This window comes from Sparassis crispa, assembly GCF_003851025.1.
Source record: "Sparassis crispa DNA, contig_000015F, whole genome shotgun sequence".
Classification (NCBI taxonomy): domain Eukaryota; kingdom Fungi; phylum Basidiomycota; class Agaricomycetes; order Polyporales; family Sparassidaceae; genus Sparassis; species Sparassis crispa.
The window spans coordinates 358626-379080 of NW_020939762.1; the positions used below are offsets into that span (position 1 = coordinate 358626).

At 51.0% G+C, this 20455-nt stretch overlaps 6 protein-coding genes across 6 annotated transcripts; 3 read left to right on the forward strand and 3 right to left on the reverse strand.

Moving 5' to 3' along the window:
* Positions 1–945: 945 nt before the first annotated feature.
* SCP_1601250 (hypothetical protein) lies at positions 946–1564 on the reverse strand (the record flags this gene model as incomplete). Its single annotated transcript, XM_027764575.1, has 4 exons — positions 946–1022; positions 1071–1246; positions 1302–1451; positions 1512–1564. 4 exons carry the CDS (start codon positions 1562–1564, stop codon positions 946–948), a joined length of 456 nt encoding a protein of 151 aa, XP_027620376.1.
* An 874-nt stretch (positions 1565–2438) lies between these two features.
* On the forward strand, positions 2439–4687 carry SCP_1601260 (Multifunctional cytochrome P450 monooxygenase af510; the record flags this gene model as incomplete). The annotated part of the gene is made up of 14 exons (XM_027764576.1): positions 2439–2472; positions 2525–2665; positions 2715–2844; positions 2892–3080; positions 3132–3277; positions 3351–3469; positions 3520–3637; positions 3690–3703; positions 3764–3930; positions 3990–4012; positions 4066–4147; positions 4209–4331; positions 4390–4536; positions 4612–4687. 14 exons carry the CDS (start codon positions 2439–2441, stop codon positions 4685–4687), a joined length of 1509 nt encoding a protein of 502 aa, XP_027620377.1.
* Positions 4688–8053: 3366 nt separating this feature from the next.
* Positions 8054–10658, reverse strand: SCP_1601270 (O-methylsterigmatocystin oxidoreductase; the record flags this gene model as incomplete). The annotated part of the gene is made up of 17 exons (XM_027764577.1): positions 8054–8132; positions 8181–8324; positions 8395–8517; positions 8572–8653; positions 8716–8738; positions 8788–8954; positions 9004–9017; positions 9070–9190; positions 9239–9357; positions 9412–9557; positions 9610–9798; positions 9854–9983; positions 10044–10085; positions 10320–10346; positions 10412–10427; positions 10492–10585; positions 10648–10658. 17 exons carry the CDS (start codon positions 10656–10658, stop codon positions 8054–8056), a joined length of 1527 nt encoding a protein of 508 aa, XP_027620378.1.
* Positions 10659–13404: 2746 nt separating this feature from the next.
* On the reverse strand, positions 13405–15622 carry SCP_1601280 (O-methylsterigmatocystin oxidoreductase; the record flags this gene model as incomplete). Its single annotated transcript, XM_027764578.1, has 13 exons — positions 13405–13495; positions 13552–13695; positions 13754–13876; positions 13938–14019; positions 14080–14102; positions 14161–14327; positions 14376–14389; positions 14456–14576; positions 14625–14743; positions 14799–14944; positions 15000–15188; positions 15252–15381; positions 15442–15622. The coding sequence occupies 13 exons, from the start codon at positions 15620–15622 to the stop codon at positions 13405–13407; spliced, it is 1530 nt and encodes a 509-aa protein (XP_027620379.1).
* A 676-nt stretch (positions 15623–16298) lies between these two features.
* On the forward strand, positions 16299–16454 carry SCP_1601290 (hypothetical protein; the record flags this gene model as incomplete). The annotated part of the gene is made up of 1 exon (XM_027764579.1): positions 16299–16454. One exon carries the CDS (start codon positions 16299–16301, stop codon positions 16452–16454), a length of 156 nt encoding a protein of 51 aa, XP_027620380.1.
* Positions 16455–17697: 1243 nt separating this feature from the next.
* Positions 17698–20051, forward strand: SCP_1601300 (O-methylsterigmatocystin oxidoreductase; the record flags this gene model as incomplete). The annotated part of the gene is made up of 15 exons (XM_027764580.1): positions 17698–17730; positions 17788–17908; positions 17966–18095; positions 18148–18336; positions 18396–18541; positions 18600–18718; positions 18773–18890; positions 18944–18957; positions 19009–19175; positions 19232–19254; positions 19314–19395; positions 19463–19585; positions 19649–19795; positions 19861–19940; positions 20002–20051. 15 exons carry the CDS (start codon positions 17698–17700, stop codon positions 20049–20051), a joined length of 1542 nt encoding a protein of 513 aa, XP_027620381.1.
* Between the last annotated feature and the right edge of the window lie 404 nt (positions 20052–20455).

Here is a 20455-nt window from a genome sequence, read left to right on the forward strand (position 1 = left end):
TTAGAATCTCTGAAATAACCTTCGAAGTCTACTGCAATACGCAGAAATAGCAAGTTGACATTCTGTGATGTACGACCAGACGGGCATGTGTAGTGTATGGACCGCGGCGATGAGCGGCGGGCCGTTGCAAAGTCCAGCGAGGATACTTCGCTTGGTGCTACGAACGGTCTAATCGGGCTAATGCGCCAAGTTATGCTTTATGCGCCAACACATATGAAATTGTATTGCCTGTTGAGCTGCAACACACAATGCCTATCAGTGCCTATCATGTTACAAACATCCGAGCTGCGTGCCATTGGCAATCAGATTCGCGACATGGCACCGTTCCACTCACCGCGCGCTTGTTCAGAAAGGAATAGTACCCAAGGATCAAGTGACCATCCTTCTAGCATAATGCACCGTCAAACAGACTCTCGGCACTCACCTTCTTCCGGGTGTAGGGGAAGAGTGACATCACGTCGACGAACGTGCTTAGAGTTGATCGCATGTACGATGCCAAGTCTGCACGTCTGCAAGGTGAATAGCGAGCCTGACCGTGTCGAAACCACCTGCTGGGCAAATGATAAATTGTAAGTCTAGTTCCCTGCCGCGCCCTTTATGTATTTGATGGCGTCATGGCACAGAGTTCCTGCCTAGCTGTACCGGTCCAAATAGAAGGAAGTGTACGACCGCCGAACACTCCCGGCATCCTGGATGCCACTGAGTTCATGGTGATGCCGATGACAAAAGAGCGATCGCACTGCATCGAATGAAGCATCGGACACCCGTTTCTCCGCGGAGCGTCACTAGCACTTCCGAACGATGTCGATGAAGTCCGGAAGCCAGTGCGAGGCATACTGCACTGATATGCAAGAAATGAGAAAGAGCGGCTGATCAACAGATGACACTAGCCTACCAGATGGGAAGGAGAGGAGTAGCGCTCATTTACTGCGTGGACTATGTATGTCACATCCTCGGTGGTGCGGACCTAGTCGTCAAGCGCGCCTGCCGACCATACGCGACCTCCAGAATAATGCTTGCTGCTAGCTTGGAGATTAAGTTTTGTAGAACTGCAGAAGTTGATGACCTACACCGCTCAAGGGCTGCTTCTGGGCTGGTCGGTGATAACATCAGATTCTTGAGCGTGATACGGGCTTCTCGGGGATGTACTTCCTGACGCGGACAACGCCGTTCTTCACCTAGACTCGGACCGTTTGTTGAAGCATCCTCCTGTGTCCCCGCCACTGTAGTCAGTGATGTAGCACGGCTGAAGCACGTTCTGAATAAATTGCTATGAAATATGAGAATAACTGGTCACTGACTCGATGAAAAGGAACTTGCAAGTGATATTACGCGCACATTTCCAGGCGTTGTAGATAGAATCCCTTTTCTCGAAGAGCTCTACCCACTTCGTACGCCGCTGATAACGACAATTTGCTGCTCGAAAACATCCAGGTGGAATCTGGTTCCTGCTAGATTGAATCGGATCAATTGTGGGGCGGGCGGTCAACGCATTACAGTGCTTGACTGACTGTACACGACGGTGCATTTCCGAAGCAGCAGTCTTCGCGATCTGGGGGTACATGACCTATCAACGGCTCTGCAGGCGGACAATGTCTTCTGCCCAGGTAGGGAGCCAGGGCAGCCACACATATACACCGCCTCTGAGAGAGACCAGAGCGAATGCGATACGTAGGACGGAACTAATTGACATACACTCGGCGTAGCCATGTGAACTGACTCACATGGAGAGACATCCGATACATCGGAGGTACGGTGGAGAGGGGCATCGGTGGCGAATGCATAGGCTCATCCCGTTGTCATGTATGATACAAGAGATGCACTTTGCCTATCTGTGTACCGGGTGACGTAGCAGAAGGCTAGGAAGGTAGGCAGCGGCGTGACGCTGAGAACACCGTCAGAAAGTATCGGTCCTAACGGGCAACCACATATACCTCTTCATCGATGCTTTAGGAGATGACAGAATTCGAGAGTAATAGTACTCACCATAAGCAGAGACAATTGAAGTGGACTTGAGTGATAGCATATCAGTGTATGCATGCCGCCCTTGTGCATGCCTCAATCACGCCGAAGTTGAGTCACGTTCCCGTGACATCCATGACGTGACCAGACGCGCGACGGTGGCGTTGCGTCTCTTGAATCCAAATTTTCTTAACATTTGTATTGGCCTGCCACGGCCCACTTTTCGGAATTTGCATGATCACCCTTCTGTGGAAAGTATTCCCCAGATATTCTGCCACAAGTGCTCGGCATATGCCCATCCTCAGGAATCTTCAGCGCTCGGCCCATTGACTGTTGTTCTGCCCTATCTGCCGTCCTTATCACGGCCGTCACTTAGAGTACTCCACCACGAGCTCAACTGTGGCCCACAGAGTCCCGTCAAGCTCCATCCTGCGTGATGCGCGGCATACTAAACGCCTATATTTCAATCGTATATAATGTCCCATATTGCCCCGAGTGTCCGGAATCCTCGTAAACATGACTTCTACAGCCACCTATCTCCTATACTCATTTCTAGTCCTAGCTTGTGTGGTGCTCTTCCGCAGGAAAAAACCCAGGCTGCCTCTTCCTCCTGGTCCTCCTTCCGATCCGATCATTGGCCATCTACGTCGTTTCTCTTTCGCTCGTCAGCACGAGCTCTTATGCAAATGGGCCGCAGATTACGGTAAGTCTGCTCTTATGGAGGAGTATGCATTGCTGGATTTCTTCTGTAGGAAACATCTTCCACCTGAGTCTGCTTGGGCAGACTATCATAGTCGTGAACTCTTTGCAGGTCGCGACGGAGCTCCTTGAGAAGCGAGGTTCCAACTACAGCGACAGGCCCGCCTGCACCACCCTCGAGATGTACGTATCGGTTCTGGAACGTGTATTGTACCTTACAGAGCGCACAGGATGGGTTGGGAGGCGAACCTCGCCTTCATGCGGTACGGCGCAAGGTGGAGGAAGCACAGAAAGCTCTTCCAAGAGTACTTTAGCCAGGGTCAAAGCCTCACATATCGCGCCCATCAGACTGAGGAAGCGCGTATGCTTCTGAAAGATTTACTCACTTCACCCACGGAATTCAAGGCGTGCACGCAGAAGTACGGCTCTCTGTCTCACTACATTGTGCCATCCTGAACCATCCGCTCCAGGTACGCTCTTCTGAGCGTCATCGGCATCGCATACGGGCATCAGGTAAAGTCAGACGACGACGTCTACCTCAAGTTCGCGGAAGGCGCCATCCACGGAGTCGAAGAAGCAGGAGCAGGTACCACGCTTCTGGATCTCTTCCCTGCCCGTATGTATTGCGTATGTCCACTAAGTACATGCCAAGTACATGCCGTACAACTCATTCGGTTGCTCTACTCAAGTGAAATACGTCCCCCACTGGCTGCCTGGATGTGCTTCATTCACCGCCGCGGTGCGTCGCTGGGGCCCTGCCACCAAGGGTTTACACGAGTATCCGCTCGGCGACATGCGGGAGAAAATGGTTGCTCTTGTTCCGACCCCTCATACATTTGCAGCTAATTCACCCCACAGGAAGCGGGCACTGCCCAGAGCTCGTTCCTCACGTCCCACCTGGAGCGCCTCAACACAGACGGCATCGACGGAGAAGACCTCGAGGACGTCAAGGGTGCCGCTGCGACCATACTCATAGGTAAGTCCGAGTCGTCATCTCACTACCAGCGTCGATCTAATGCGAGGGCTAGCGGGTGCGGAGACGGTCAGGACGCTTCAATCGCCGTCAGATTTCCGCGACTGACGCGTGCTGACGACGTTCCAGACATGGTCACTCATCCAGACTTTCTTCCTATTCATGCTGCTCTTCCCCGAGGTGCAGCGCAAGGCGCAGGAAGAGATTGACTGCGTCGTGGGCTCTGGGCGGCTCCCCGACTTCGATGATCGCGATGCGCTGCCGTTCGTGGAATGCGTTCTGCAGGAGACCATACGGTATCATTCTGAGCATATCCCAATGTCACGACCTGTAACGACTGACTGATAAAATTTAGATGGCACCCAGTCGCTCCGTTCGGTACGTCTCCTCACGGTCGTCGGCGTTCGGACGTTGCTGACCTTGCGCTCCAGGTGTTGCACACGGAAGTCTCAACGACGATATATACAATGGGATGCTTATTCCGAAAGGATCTGTTATTATACCTAACGTGATGTGAGTGCCTTCGCTGCTTGCTCGTTCGAGCTTGAACATATGATCGTCCTCTATACTCCAGGGCAATGAGCCGTGACGAGACAATGTATAAAGATGCAGACAAGTTCCTCCCAGAACGCTTCCTGCCTGCACCTGCTGGCCGCGGCGAGCCCCACCTGAGCTATGTCTTCGGGTTCGGTCGGCGGTATGTACACTCAGTTCAGTATACATCGTCCTGTCATCTAACCGCTCACGCTCCGCAGGATCTGTCCCGGACAGTACTTCGCGGACAACAGCGCGTGGATCGTAATCGCGAGTGTCCTCGCGGCCTTCGACATCTTCAAGCCCGTCAGAGCGGACGGAACGGCGGTCGAGCCGCAGGTGGATTACACCACGGAAGGCTTGGCGAGGTATGTCCGATTCTGAATGACGTCACACGTGTGGTGGTGCGCTGGGCTGACAGATCGGTGCTCTTTATCGCATAGCCGTCCGAAAAAATTTGAATGTTTGCTGCGACTGCGCTCTGAGGCGGCAAAGAAGCTGGTTGAGCAACCCACGTAATCAAAGGTTGTCTTCACATTGTGGAATTGTCGAATGCCAGGCAGTAATGGCTGCCATAGAAGGTACATTCCCATACGTGATCCGAGATGTGCGATGAATAGCTGCGACTGCGACTGTATAAGCAAGTGCAAATATATATTCCGGGCTAAGTTCGCAAACACCGGGCTGAAGGGCCTTCAACCAGTTCTAGCCTAAGGGAGCGATGTTCCCAAGTGATTGGAGGCAGGAGTCAGGAGTTGCTCCCCTTCTTCTCGTGAGATAGCCTGAAAAATCTACAGCATCGTAATGTTTCCGGTAGAGTACTAGAGCTGCGTCAGTTCTGGCAGCTAAATTTACCACTGGGGTAGTCTGAACGACACTAGTAGTACCTGCTTGGAAACGCAGCCTACATTCGCGCTCCCCCAATTCGACGTTCGCGGACCCGCGGTTGTTTCGCGGACTGGGAATTCTTGTATCTGCGCACGCATCACCGCGGTTCAGTTTACTCACTTACTACAAAGTACATCAAAGCGTATCCGATTGCTAAATATGCATTCATCGGATTGACATACCGAATCGAAGCTCAGTTTGACCACGCGGCGATCAGCGACTCCCTCGTCTTCTCTGATCTCTGGGTGATCACCCACTCGAGCAGTTCCGGTTGGCTGCAACAACCGATGATACATTGCATGACCACCCACGAGCAGAAACGCACGGACTCATCTCGTAATATTCTCGGCGAACACAGTCTCTGAAACAATCTTCTCGCCATCTGGACCGGCCGCGTTGGTAATGTCGTACGCTGCGAAGATGCTCGCCACTGCGATCCATGCACTGTTCTCACCGAGATGCCGTCCGGGACAGATTGTTCGCGTGTTAACGTTGTAAGGTATCGCTCGGGATAGAACCTGTGCGGATCGCGGTAAATCTGCTCGTCACGGCTCATTATCCTGCGACGAGTGTCAGCCAAGCCTGCGCTCCCGATAGAACGCGTCCGTCTCACACGACATTTATAACGACGATGGAGCTCTTGGGGATGTACACTCGTACACGTCGTACCGAGCTGAACCGTGGGGAATGCCTGCCAGGGTACACACGCAATGTCAGTGGGGCAAGATTGATCGGTCCGTGATGATACTCACTCAGAGGGAGTACGAGATGCCAGCGAACTCAAGCGAATGTGGATATATACTCTCTCGGAGGAGTAACAAGACTCACCACATAACCTCCTACAGGACACAAGCAACATATGGCAGCGCAGAGAGATCGCTGAAACCTGGGAGCCGTTCGGAGCCGAGAATGCAATAGATCGCATCCTGGGCCTTCTTCTGCCGATCGGGGAAGAAGAGCATAGCATAGATGAAGGTCAGCATTGTTGACTATGTACTTTAAGGGGGGAACCAACAGATTATAAGGCACTGACCGTATCGAACCCGCCTGGTGGTCATAGAGTGGAAATAGAGGCCCATCGGGCAGCTGATGGTGTCACCAACGTGTAAGCTCACCTAAGAAAAAACTGTAGCCGCTGTATCCTTGATACATTTTGTTCACCCAGGTTCCCTGTCTGACTGAAGTGCTCCAGGGTAAGAGGAAGTGTATGATCTCCGAGCAGTCCCAGTGGCCTGCAAGGTCGTCAGAATCATTTGCGCCCGCACTGCATTGAACGGGACTTCGTGACTCCTCTTTACCGTAGGCCGCTATTGTGGACAAACGCCGTGAACGACGAGCACTGGCAGCCCTGTAGCCAATGTGGGACATGTTGCACTGCGTTCCTACATATCAGATACAGTACTCCATGAGGAGATCAAAGAAATAGGCACATGGAAGGGAAAAAATCGAGGAGTGTTGTCCCGCATTGACCCTTCGAACGTTTGGGTGACCTCCCCAGCAATGTCGACATAGTCGTCGACATCGGAGTGCAAGCGGTGACGCAATGTCCACGACCACTCCGACAGAGAATCTGCAACAATATCTGCCTAGGTCAACACCAAGGAGAAACATACCATTCAATGGCCTGACCATAGTTACTTGTGGATGAGAGCAGATCCTTGAGCACAATACGCGCTTCGAGCAGTTGGAGTTCCTGATATGTTTTGGCTGTGAAGGGCTGCTGCAGGATTCTTCTGTCACTGTGGATCATACTGCAATATTGAAGATAATGGTGCCCATCCCACCCTACAGGGGTGTTATCGAAGTGTACTAGTGTTGCTACGAAATGGCAGAGAAATTACAGTTTGTATGTCATGCAACTGCAGCCTGTCGCTGTAAATTGAGCTCCGTGTATCCAGCAGGTGAATTTCTCCTTGACAGCTGCTTAACGCAACACTGAACTACTCAGGTCATTGAGACAGACTAGGTCTGATGCGCCTCGTGAGTTCCGGAATGTATACTCTCTAACAATCCTCATCGACTCACCGTATTCAGCTGCCCATTTGCGGAATATTGAACTTGACGAGCTGTAAAAAACACACGCTGGTGACCTATCAAGAGTTCTTTGGGTGAACAGGGGGGTAGAGGGACGGTGGAGCTTTGACTACACAAGTGGAACGCAAGCGTTGCCAGGATGGCGCACCACAGGATATGTGACAGCGCAGAATATTGCCATGCGAGCCGAGTGAGTACGAGAGACGAATATATAGGTATCTCTTTGTCAGGTTAACGTTCATGGGAGTTGTGTAGTCGGTACGACTAATATATATACTCAGGTTGGCACCGCGTGTGAAGGAGCAGAATTCTATTATGATAGAATAGCTTGGCACGAACTCCACGTCTACAGCGACATGATCAAATAGAGGTGCACATTCAATAGGTTTATCTCTCCGATGCTGAGATTCTGCATAATTTCATGGTGTTCTCGTCCAGCTGGTTGCTCACTGGCAGTCGGCGCGAGTCAGAACTTGAATCCTCAGGGTCGCCACGCCGGTGGGCTCTCGCACAGAAACGATACGGATATCGTTTCAAATATTGAAGTAAAAGGGGAGAAAGATTAGAATGAGAAAGATTCCAACGAGCAGGAGAGCAGTCTGAGTCATTTTATAAGTAGGGAAGGAGCAAAATGAGGATTCGAGATTGAAGCAATCGATAGGCTGTTCACGTGACCGCGTCTCTGTAGACAATTTCTCAAAATTAAGTTGCTTGACAAGCCTTCTGCTCTATGCGAAGAACCTGCAGAATCTGATAGTGAACATGGACCTTCATCAATCCCTTTGCGGAGACACCAGCTGGGTTTGCGATCCAGTCTGTGGTTGGTCGGATCATTGTCATTCCTTCCACGCACGCAGCCATCGACGGAACATACATTCTGGCACTACCGTACAAGGATCCCTACTGTAACAACTTCGCTGAACTGGACAAGCGACGCCTTCGTACGTGACGAAACTCGAGGTTTCAGTGAGATTGAGCCAGAATCAACGCCTTCGCCTTCTCCGATCTTGGGACCATTACACACTTGAACGGTTCCGGTTGGCTACGCGAGTAAGAAGTCAATACATTCAATGACGAGGTAGTAGCCCACCTTGTAATGGTCTCCGTGAATGCTATATTCGGAACAATTTTCTCGCCATTTGCACCAACCGCGTTAGTGATCTCAAACACAGCGAGTATGTTTGTCATCGCGAGCCATGCAGTGCCATCAGCGAGATGACGCCCGGGACAAATCCTGCACGTGTCCGAGTAAGCATCATCCACATCCGCTCAACCGATTCTGTGACTAAGCATGGAGAACTCACCGTCGACCAAACCCAAATGCCGTGCTGAAATGTGTCTCCCCATATCCAGCCGGTTCAGGCAAGAACCTGTCCGGATAAAACCTATCCGGATCACGATAGATCTTCTCGTCTCGATTGATTGCCCTGCGATGTGGTAGTCAACCATGCTGCATCACTCTTTCAAAACACAGTGCTTACGTGACATTCGGAATCACGAGCGATCCCTTTGGTATGAACATGCCGTCGTATACGTCGTCTTGAATCGTGCGATGAGCAATGCCTGCAGGAACGAGCGTCAGGACTGCGGTACGCCAAGATCGGCCAGAGCTCATCGATGCTGACCGAAAGGAAAGACAGGGTGCCACCTACGCAATGTCAGCATCCATTTGCCGTGCCAGAGGTGGTACTGCTCACCGTGCAACCTCCTGCAAGACACATTCTATATACGGTAGGTCTGCGCGGTCGCTGAAGTCCGGGAGCCTTTCAGAGCCGACAACGCGGTCAATTTCTTCGCGCGCCTTCCGTTGAGCGTCAGGGAAGAGTAGCATTGCATAAACGAACGAGAGGAGGTTGGACCACGTCTATGACTTATGTCAATACGTAAGGGATCATGCAAATACTAAGACCGACCGTGTCGAAGCCGCCTATAGACAGAAGACATGACAAAGGACCGTGCATAGAGAGTGCTAAGCGTACCTATGAGTAGCGTAGCCGCAGTTATTTTGATATCATGGATGTTCTCGTCACTGAGGTCCCCTGCTTGAGTACATCGCTCTAGATGAGAAGAGGTGTACGACCGCCGAGCCGTCCCAGCATTCTGAAAGCTTGTTAATATGTAGCGAAACAGACAATAACCAGAAAGCACCATCTGCGCCAGAACAGCATCGAATGGAACGTCGTACAGCCTTGAGACCGCAGGGCGCCACTTTCTAACAGCCGCAGTGAACGAAGAACAGCCGGGAATCCAGGGCGGGATGTGTTGCACTGTCAATTTAATCATTACAAATAACATGCAACGAGATGAGGACATTGGCCTACGAATTGGTAATAGATCGAGCAGAGACGTCCCCGCAGCCCCGGCTTCCACCGCATGTGTCGCGTCCTCACCTATCTTAATGTATTCGTCATCGTTGGAGAGCACCTCGTGGCCGTACGCGAGTTCCATCATAATCCCCGCAGCAAGTCTAAAATTTCACATAAATCCGTGGAACTTGAGATAAGTAACAGATACAATACCGTTCAATCGCTAATCCAGAATTCTCGGATGATGTCAGTATGTTCTTGAGCATCAATCCCACTTCTCGTAGTTGCATGTCCTGATGAGCGATGCAGCTTTTGGCTAACAGCGGTTCTTGCAACATCCGCCTCTGCCGCCGCCACTGCGCGCCGTATCGCGACAGCGCTGTCACACTTGCCAATCCCATCCTGGTCAAATTGTTAGTATAGAGTACCAATGCGGATCAAACGGACTGATAGTCACAAGGAGTATGTCGTGCAGTCTGCTCGATCACTGTAGATGGCACTCCTCTTCTCCAGGAGATCAGTTACGGTTTGGAAGCTATTGAGCACCACTATTGGCTTCCCCAGGACTTTGAGGTAAAATATGTTTCCTGTTGGATCACTCTGCTTGAGCGAGGAACTAGACCACGAAAAGAATTTCAATTACTGACCGTACTCTGCAGCCCATTTTGTAAACACGTCGACCTGGTGAACTGCGGGGAAGATACGTGTATGACCAATCAAAGGTTCGGCAGGTGGGCCAGGCGGGAGAGGAGGTGTGAGTCGCCTCCTACGGGAGTATAGCAAGAGGGGTAAAATACAGCCGATAAGTAGACACAGTGTCAAGGTAGACATGGCGAAGGATTAGGGAGTGAGACATCCGCAAGCGACAGTTATATAGGTGTCAGTGTCGTCGTCATCTGATGAGATATGGTGCGTATCTGAACTGTTTGGGGGTAGTGGCGTTAAGGAGACTGATAGGGAGCATGTGTGTCATTCAGGTGCTAAGGCCGCTGAAAATTTGCCACTGCGGACGTACCAGGTGATCGAGAAGCCTGTCAAGCAATGTACGCGTGAGACGAGCTAGGCAAAATGGAGCAAAAAGGTGGGATAACACACAACTCGCCATAGTTCCAGGTTAGAAGAGATGAGAACTAGGTCTCCATGGATGGCTTTTATTGAATGGACAGATTCATGCAGCTTTGAATTCGTCCTAAGAGTAGATACGGTTAATGGGACAGAGACAGAAATCGCAGAGGACGGACGGATTCTCGCATTAGCTGCATTCTTTTAGTACATTTACTGCAATGTAGCCTCTAAGGGAATAATATCTAGCGGGGTTAACATATTGTCGCCTTAATATTCCCTACATATCCATACCCAAGAATGCATTCACCCAGTCGATATTTCAACTGTCCGCATCTGCTGGACTTAGGAACAAACTTCATGCGCATCCTCATGGTACACCACTTCCGATGATTGACGCACCAAGCTGAGACTTAGCTAACCATCAATAGGCAACTGGTGCCAGGCTGCTTTTCGAGTCATTCCAGAAGATCCAATGAAGAGCTGAGGCTGCGAGCGAGCACGGCGGATAGCGGATAACCTGCCCTGAATTACTGACCAGTATGTTCACGGAGGAATCGAAAGGCCTTGACGTGCGCCATTATGTTTCTGGCATGATCTTCTCGCTTGCAAAAGTTTTTGGTGATCGCTAAGATTTGCATTACCACTCTTCTCCAAGATTTGACCACCGCAGACGCTGGAAAAGGATACTCACGATCACCATCATTGAAATGACGCGCAGTCACTAGAGCGTGGGAGGTGTGTCTATTAGGGGGGCCGTTGTGGCTGTTTGAAAGAATGTCTAGAAAACGCGCGTCAAGAGTTGCTAACCCTCACAATATTGTCACGTAGAGTCACCTAACGCATCCGGTCACATCGGGAGAGCGACCGTGGGAACCCCGAAGAAGTCGTGGAGATGCGAGGAGGATTAATGGACGATCTGTGTATTGGCCTATATGAACGGGATCTCTTCGGTGCAACCCTGCTCAAAATGCCTCGTGATTCCGAGTCGACTGTTATCTATCGTTCATCCTTAGCGCTGCTGCCAGACGTGCATTTGTGCATGTGGTCCGCACCTTGCTAACTGAAAGAAACCCACATCTGCGCCGAAACATCAATGGCGAGTGATGTTTTACTCCGGTCCTTTGCCACTGGCTGAAGCGGCAGGGGTTCTATCAGATTCACGTACTCACGTTTGCCGCCGGTGGATATCTGTCCAATAGTGCCTCACGCTCATTGACACAGTCTGTCACCTTCCAAACCTTCTATCTCCGGTTGACGCGTTCTGCCATTAACGAAGACATACCAGGCTGCACTGCCAAGCTCGACTGACTGCCCCTCCATGAGTCGTGGAACTGAATACAATCTCTTGCGGAATATTATCATGGCAGTGGTATCTGGTCTATGCGTTGGTCTTGCGGATTAGTCCTCTCATCCTCTGCGCCCTGAGCCGTGGCTTCCTTGACTGTGTATTACTGTCCGCTCACCGGCGCCGTTCTCACCATGACTCTGACTCTTACGCCGGACTTCACTCGTACAGGTACAATTCGACTCTTCCGCTCCCGCCTGATCCATTGATTGTCCACATGCATCATGTAATTTAAACCCACCATCAAGTCGATATATTTCAAAACGGGCCGCCAAATATCGTCAGTCTACAGTGGTGAACTGCACCACTGAGGCCGCCCCGTAAGTCCAGAGACCTGGTCTACGCCGAGATCCACTGCATTCCAGCCATTTGCAAAACTATAGGCCGCGACGAGGCTTCTACTCCCCTCCGTTATGTGCCAGAGGGTCGTGAATGGCGTGTCAGCGCTCAGCTGCTATGCGTGCCGGTACTCGGCGCATCAAATTCTCTCCTAAGTATACGCACGGTGGGTAGGAGTGGGAAGTTCGTTCAGATGGGTATTCAACTCTGAAGAGGCATATGGCATCCCACTTCTCCGAATGTAGACTTGTCTCCCAGCTTTGGCAGTGATATCTTCAGAGGATGAAATTGTACTCCAGTAGAGTGCCCACTATGTGCAGGTATGTAGACTGCTTCGCAGATGCAGTGCTGTGTAGGCCCACTACGGTTTTCCGCATGAGACATGCCTGGCCTTGATAAGGACATTGGTCAACATATGGCTTACCTCTTCCGACTCATGCTCTATGCTGCTTCTCTGTAGCTAAGTGAGCTAGAGCTGAGACCAATTACTAATTAGCTAGGTCCTTGTTAGGTGAAAACGATCAAACAAGTAAGATTAGCTGACTACATAGCTCAGGTACATAAGCGGCACCTCGTCAGCCAGTGAGGTAGAGCGTGGAAGAAAGGAGAAGCAGGAGAAGAGAAAGAAAGAAGAAGCAGGAGAAGAGAAAGAAAGAAGTAGCAGGAGAAGAGAAAGAAAGAAGAAGCAGATCAAATGGATGGAATGAGATGGGTAAGATGAGACGGAACGTGAAGTGATCATGTGATGGTGAGTCCTCACGTGATCGCGTTTTGGACGCGACGCGCACCTGTCTCCGTTGAACAAAGCTACTAGCTCCTCTCGTATCGTGTATGTATTATTTGGAAGATTCTCCATTGCTCATTGATGTGCATATGATTTGTCTAGGCACTCTTTCTCCAGTAGGCACTGCGTGAATGCCCTAGATTGCAGTTTATGTCGATGCGCAAGACTGCTCTGAAAACCTGCATACACAGCCAGGTCTACACGTAGACCCGACATTCATTAATCATACAACTTCTACACCATTTGAACTCTGACTGTTTCAGTTCATTATGACAGCGACAGGCCTGCATTATTTTCACGTTCGAACGTACTTAAGTTGAAAATCGCAGATGTTTTGCACACTAGAAAAGTTTTGTGTGGATAGTAGTAACACATCACTCAACGCCGCTACTCGATATCAACACTCACAATTCTCGGAACCAAGCACACTGAATCGCATCTGAGTGTGATTACATGTACATGCGTCAAAATGACCTCATGGGTCGAAACAGTTTGTCTGGGACAGAAGCAACGCCTTCGCTTTCTCCGATCTTGGCACCATTACCCACTCGAACGGCTCCGGTTGGCTACAGGAGATAAGAAGTATGCACTTTCGATCGCAGTTCATGGTCGATAAACCCACCTGGTTGTATTCTCCGTGAATGCAATCTCCGGAACGATTTTCTCCCCGTCCTCGCCGACCGCATTCGTGATCTCGTACATCGCAAGTATATTTGCTATTGCGATCCATGTGGTGCTTTCGGCAAGATGGCGCCCTAGACAGATTCTGCACATGTCCGAGTCAGCGTCGACCATATACGTTCGCTCGGCTGTCTCATGCTCACCGTCGACCAAACCCGAACGTCGCCTTGAAGTATGGCTCTGCATATCCATCAGGTTTGGGTAAGAAGCGCTCAGGGCAGAACTTGTCCGGATCGTGGTACACCTTCTCGTCCCGACTCATCGCCCTGCAATATCAGCGTGTCAATCACCAACATGACTCTCTCGAAATGCATCCGCTAAGCGCACATGACATTTGGGATCACCAGAGAACCCTTTGGTATATACATCCCATCGTATATGTCGTCCTTAATCGAGCGGTGGGGGAGACCTGTAAGGAAAAATGTTAGGTTTGCCAGGACAAGACCAATGGGTGCTCAATGACACCGACCGAGTGGAAGGATAGTATGCCACCTGTGTAGTGTTAGCGCAACTTGATGCATGCCCGAAGTTCAGCGCAATTCGACTCAACCGTAGTACCTCCTGCAGGACACATTCGACGTACGGTAGATCCGCGCGGTCACTAAAGTCTGGAAGCCGGTCGGAGCCGACGACTCCATCAATCTCATCGCGCGCCTTCCTCTGAGCATCAGGGAAAAGCAACATCGCGTAAACGAATACGAGTAGGGTCGACCACGTCTATGACGTATATTAGCACGAGTACAAAGTGTAAACACTGAGACTAACTGTATCGAAGCCGCCTGGCAGACACACCGCATGCAACTTAAGCGAGATATCGGAGGCACATCACAGAACACAACACTTACCTATGAATATCGTAGCTGCAGTTTCTTTGACATACTGGAGGTCCTCACCGGTGCATGTACCTGCCATACTGTACCGTTCCAGATAGGATGAGGTATACGACCGCCGAGCTGTTCCAGTGGCCTGAAGGATAGTCAGTACTACTTCACCAGGTAAAAGACAGGTGACTACCATCTCGGCCAGTACCGCCTCGAATGGGACGTCGTACATTCTCAGGACCGCTGGACGCCATTTCCGTACCACTGCAGTGAACGAAGAACAACCGGGAAGCCAGCGAGGGATATGTTGCACTGGATACCACTATTGTCATACATGACATGCAATTGGACAGAGACTGCGACGCACAAAAAGGGTATAAGTCGAGCGGCGACGTTCCTGCACCTCCAGCTTCGACGGCATGTGTTGCCTCCTTGGCGATCATGACATACTTGTCGTCATCGTCGAGCACACGGTGTCCGTAAGCGAGGTCCATAGTAATCCCAGCAGCAAATCTGTAAGTCACAGTGTTTCAGCCCAACAGAACTTGAGGCGAGTAATAAACAATACCGTTCAATAGCTGATCCAGAGTTCGCGGGTGACGAAAGCATATTCTTAAGCATTATACGCACTTCTCGCAGCTGCAATTCCTGATAGGAGACACAGCTCTTTGCCAAGAACGGTTCTTGCAGCATTCGTCTATGCCTCCGCCACTGCGTGCCATACCGTCTCAAGGATGTGGCCTTTGCGAGTCCCATCCTGATCATATTGATATCAAAAACTGAAAGCAGTCCATCAGAGATTGGATAGACTGATACGCACAGATCGTATGTCGTGCAGTCTGCCCGATCACTGTAGATCCCGCTCCTCTTCTCTAGGAGATCCGTCGCGCTTTGGAAATCGTTGAGCACCACCATCGACTGCCCAAGGACAGTGAGGTAAAACACGTTTCCTGTTAAATCGCTCCACTTGAGTCAGGCACTGTAAATTAAGTTGACCTCGAGACACTGACCATATTCCGCAGCCCATTTGTGGAACACATCAGCCTGATGAACTGTGGGGAAGATACGCATATGGCCTATGAAAGGTTCTGCGGGTGGACCGGGAGGGAGTGGCGGCGATTTCTTGTGGCGCGAATAAAGCCATACAGAGACGATGCATGCGATGCATAGGTATACGATTAAGGAAGACATGGTGAAGGACTAAGATTGAGGGTATCCGTAGGACGCCTTTACATTGGGCCATCACTGTGGTTATCTGACGAGACTAAATAGTGAACGCCTGAGCCCTTTGCGGAGGAAGGGGGGGGGACAAATCAAGAAAGCGCAAGTCCATTCTGATACCAATGTCACAGTAGACGTACTAGAAGAACCGGGAATCACAGACATCGCAACAAGCGTGAGAAGTGCAATGAGAAGTGTGGCAATACCACTAACATACTGCTCAAGCACTAGCAGATCTGAACTCACCGCAATTGAGCATTAGAGAACGAATCGTGAGTCGGACAAAGTAATTGAGAAATCCCACAAACCCGTGGGCAGAGGTAGCTATTAATTGCTTGTCAACATACTCCACAGGTCTCGAGAGTGAGTCTGAGTGATACCATGTAGCCAGGCGGATTTAGTGCGGATTTACGACGAAGGGCCAGTCACGTCACTGCCGACGCGTCTGGTCACGCCACACTGGCAGTCACGCGAATGTCCATCTTCCTAACTTACATCAGTGCTCGTACACTGCACTCTTAGTAGGAAGGTAGAACTCGGCGCCACCGCCGCCCATTCGTTCGTTCTTCCCCCCTGCTCTTCGTGCACATCCTGTACTGACTGTATTCAAGTGTGCTAGGCGCTGGTCCTCCACACCCGTACGAACATGCAGGAACAAGAAACGCGGCTCGAGAATCTGGCCGCGGGTGACATCTTGTTCACGGCGGACGAGAAGACCTCTATCAATGCAATAATCTCCGGGCACGAGATTAAGGGGAATCGCTGCTTTGGCGACCCACAGGCCGCCCATGTGTGGGGATAATCACAATTTGGAATTCAGAACTGTGGAGCTGCAGCTCATTGCTGGTCGCTCTTCACATGAGGTCCGTCGCTGCGTGCCTGATGGTTCTGCGGTACGCTAAGTCTGCACTAGCGGTGAGAACGGATGCAATTCAGCACCGGCGGTTGGTCTTAGACTCTTAAAAGCTTAGTCACTGGTCTCCGCGTACACTAATCCTTACAAGATACATTTATAGAGGTGCTGGTGAGTTTTCACGTTGTCCGACGGCATCGTATGCTCTGACGATAACCCTTGAGAGGCGCCTGTGCCATACGTCGATGGGCGCCTTGGATATGGCGGCGCAATTTCCGCTGTATGTCCATTATGCTCAAGTGCCAACGTTCGACGTTCAACGTTCAACTTTCACTCTAACCTCGTCAGGACATTGGAGTCGATCGTCGGGTGTCTCCCCCCCTCCAGGCCGCGGAGTTTCAGCGAGGTTCCCCAAACTAGACTCAGCGCTGCGCGCTGCTCACGACACCGACGGTATCAAGTGCGCAGCGGAGATTAGTTTCTTCTGCGGGCTGCGCCCCGGGCCGCTATGCCCAGCGAGGATGCGCGACGCCGTATGTGGAGTACCTGTCCATGATGCATGATGTGACTGCTGTTGTCAGTGGATGCTTCAAATCGATGGTAGCAGGGTTTTGCGAGTGACATGCGCTGGGTTAGTCAGTGCATTGCGCCAAACATCGGAGCCGAATGGCAAGATTAATGCCTCGCGACTGCTTGGTTTGTGCACGGCGACTTTGCCAGTTGGCGTAATCAAGATCTATTGGTATTCAACGCCTTCTCGTCATGAATCATTCACGTAAAGGTATACTATGGCTAACTCGTTGCTTTTTGCAGGCGACGTTGCCGTTTCAAACTCGACCTTTTGGGCGAAGCTCTTTGCTGAATAGTGTTAACGTTCTGTCAAGGCCAGATGCTGGAATTTCCGACGGCAGAGTCTTTATGACGCGATGGGTAACATCTACTAGGTATAGAACTCTGGCTCCCCGGGTGCTCCATGTGTCCTCGTACAATCGCGCTCGCAGATAGAAGGCTCGTGATGGTAGAACTATGGCCATAACATCCGCCACCTCCGTCAACTGTTTCTCGCACCTGTCACGCATCCGATCGTCCGCCATGCAGGTGTTGAGATCTGAGACTTCAAAGCTTCATACTGTGCATCAAGTAGCAGGATGTGTACCTGGATTTCCTGCATAAATGGCTCAGCGGGAGGACCATGGCCAACATCGGATCCTCCTCCATGTATTCTGTAGCTGCATATTTGTGCGCATGCGCGGTCATATTGGCGCTCATATTAATTGGGCAGAGGCGGAAGTCCGCTTTGCCTCTACCTCCTGGCCCTCCTGCGGATCCGATAATTGGACACCTCCGAAAGTTCTCTTTTGCTCGTCAGCATGAACTCTTCCGCGAATGGGCGACTAATTACGGTGAGGATTGGCGCTGTATTGAACTGTCTCTCTTGATTCTAAGATATCTCATGATAGGAGATATCTTCCATTTGCATATCTTAGGCCGCAACATCGTGGTCCTGAATTCTTTGCAAGTAGCTACTGACCTTATGGACAAACGGAGTGCCAAATACAGCGACAGACCTTCATGCACCACCTTAGAGATGTAAGTACACCGCTAGCATTCTTGTCATTGCGTTGCCTTACAGAACATTTAGGATGGGCTATGATGCGAATGTTGCATTCATGGAATACGGCCCACGGTGGAAGAAACACCGCAAGATTTTCCGAGGATACTTCAACGAGAACGAGAGTCTTACGTATCGCGCGCAACAGACTCAAGGAGCGCACGTACTTTTGAAGGATTTGGTGGTCTCGCCCCACAAATTCACTACCTTGACACAACGGTACGGTCCTCTTCCCTCGCTGACTCTTCAAGTGCCACGGATCAACTGAATCACTGCAGGTTTGCCATGCAGGGCGTCTTGGAGATAGCGTACGGCCATCAGGTTCATTCTGACGACGACATCTACGTCAACCTCACAGCAGGTGCGCTGCATGGTATTGACGAGGCGAAACTTGGTGTCTCGCTGGTCGACTTTTTCCCCTTTTGTGCGTCTTGCGTTTCCGCCCATTTCATGCAGTCTGACAGGACTGATCGTGACCCTAGTGGTCCATCTCCCCCATTGGCTACCCGGATGTTCGTTTCTCACTGCTGCGGCACGTCGTTGGGGCCCTGTTACACGGGAAATGCACGACTACCCATTCAACGACGTGTTGAAACAAATGGTACTCATCACTATATATGCTCGTCTGAACTTCAAATACTCACTTAGCCCGCAGGATGCGGGCATCGCTCGTCCATCGTTTCTATCTTCATATCTGGAGCGATACAAGACGGAAGGTGCGAAAGATTACGATTTGGATGACCTCAAAGGCGCGGCTGGCACCATCCTCACTGGTGAGTCCTCTGATCATGTTGCGCGGCCATACATTATCTGACCCTCAAGTCAGCTGGTGCCGAAACGGTGGGAATCTCGTTCATTCACTGACATTTCTCTTTACTGAACCCACTTCAGACATGGTCTCTCATCCAAACCTTCTACTTCTGCATGCTCCTGTTCCCAGAGGTGCAGCGGAAAGCGCAGGCGGAAATTGACCGAGTGATAGGTCCCGATAGACTACCGGATTTCAGCGACCGCGATGCGCTGCCTTTCGTAGAGTGCATCTTACAAGAGACTATAAGGTACGTTGCTACTCGCATCCGTGCGAGAGCACCCAGTGACCCGTCATGTGTCTCAGATGGCACCCTGCGACCCCTCATGGTTAGTGCCATTGTCGTGGGTTCAAGCTGATCGACAGTTTGCTGATCTTCCACATCTAGGCCTCGCGCACATGTCTGTCGACGATGATATATACAATGGCATGTTCATCCCGAAGGGTTCGATCGTAATCCCCAATGTCATGTAAGTGCAACCGTCTTTGGTGTGAAAGATTTTTCCCGGGCCTGAGCATTGTTTGTCTGTGCTCCAGGGCCATGAGTCGTGACGAGACGATGTACAAGGACGCAGAGGCCTTCTATCCTGAGCGCTTTCTCCCCGCACCCGCAGGTCCCGGCGAGCCGTATCTGGGCGCCGTCTTTGGGTTCGGTCGGCGGTATGTACCCACATATCCTGAATGTACTACAGATAAGTCGCCTTACTTATGCCGTCCTTACAGAATTTGCCCTGGAAGGTACTTCGCGGACAACAGCGCGTGGATCGTCGTCGCGACTGTTCTCGCGACCTTCGATATTTGTAAGGCTGTCGCCAAGGATGGGAAGGCCATTGAGCCGGACGTGGCGTTCACGACGGACGGGCTGGCAAGGTATGCATCCCAGGAACTCGGAGGCGACGTGGCGATTCACTGATATTGTATGGTCGCTTTCGCAGCCGTCCAAAACCGTTTGAATGTGTGTTTCGACCGCGCTCGGAGATGGCGAAGAAGCTGATCATGCAAAACGCGAATTTGGGTGAGGATTAATATTATACTGATAACATTGTGAGCTTCCCAATTTGTACGAATCGCTCAAGGCAGAGAATGTATAGATATTCAACTACGCGCGTGCGAGAATGACATATGAGGGATAGAAATGTTGTAAGGAAGCATGTTTGTGTTACACAGTGAAGTTGGAGGACCGAAGATCGTCGGCCAGCTAAGGAGCTGCTGAGTGGAAGCTATGTCAGATGATTTGCCGGAATTCGAAGATGAAGTCCACGCCAAGGACGATGATAACAGAAAGCCTACGGCACAGTAGGACAGAGTCCACCAATGTCCGATCCTCGCTATCTCGGCCATGTCAGTATATACTAACTTGCGGACGTCGGGCGGTTTAGTTCTGGGCGAATAATCGAAGGAGCCATGCTCCCTCTCCGGATCCAGGTATGCCTCGTGCTGCTTCGCGATTAGGTGAACTTTTCGACTTGTGACGGAAAGGCCAAGGGGATATTTTGTTGAAAGCAAAGACGTGAAGACGTGCTGGTTGAC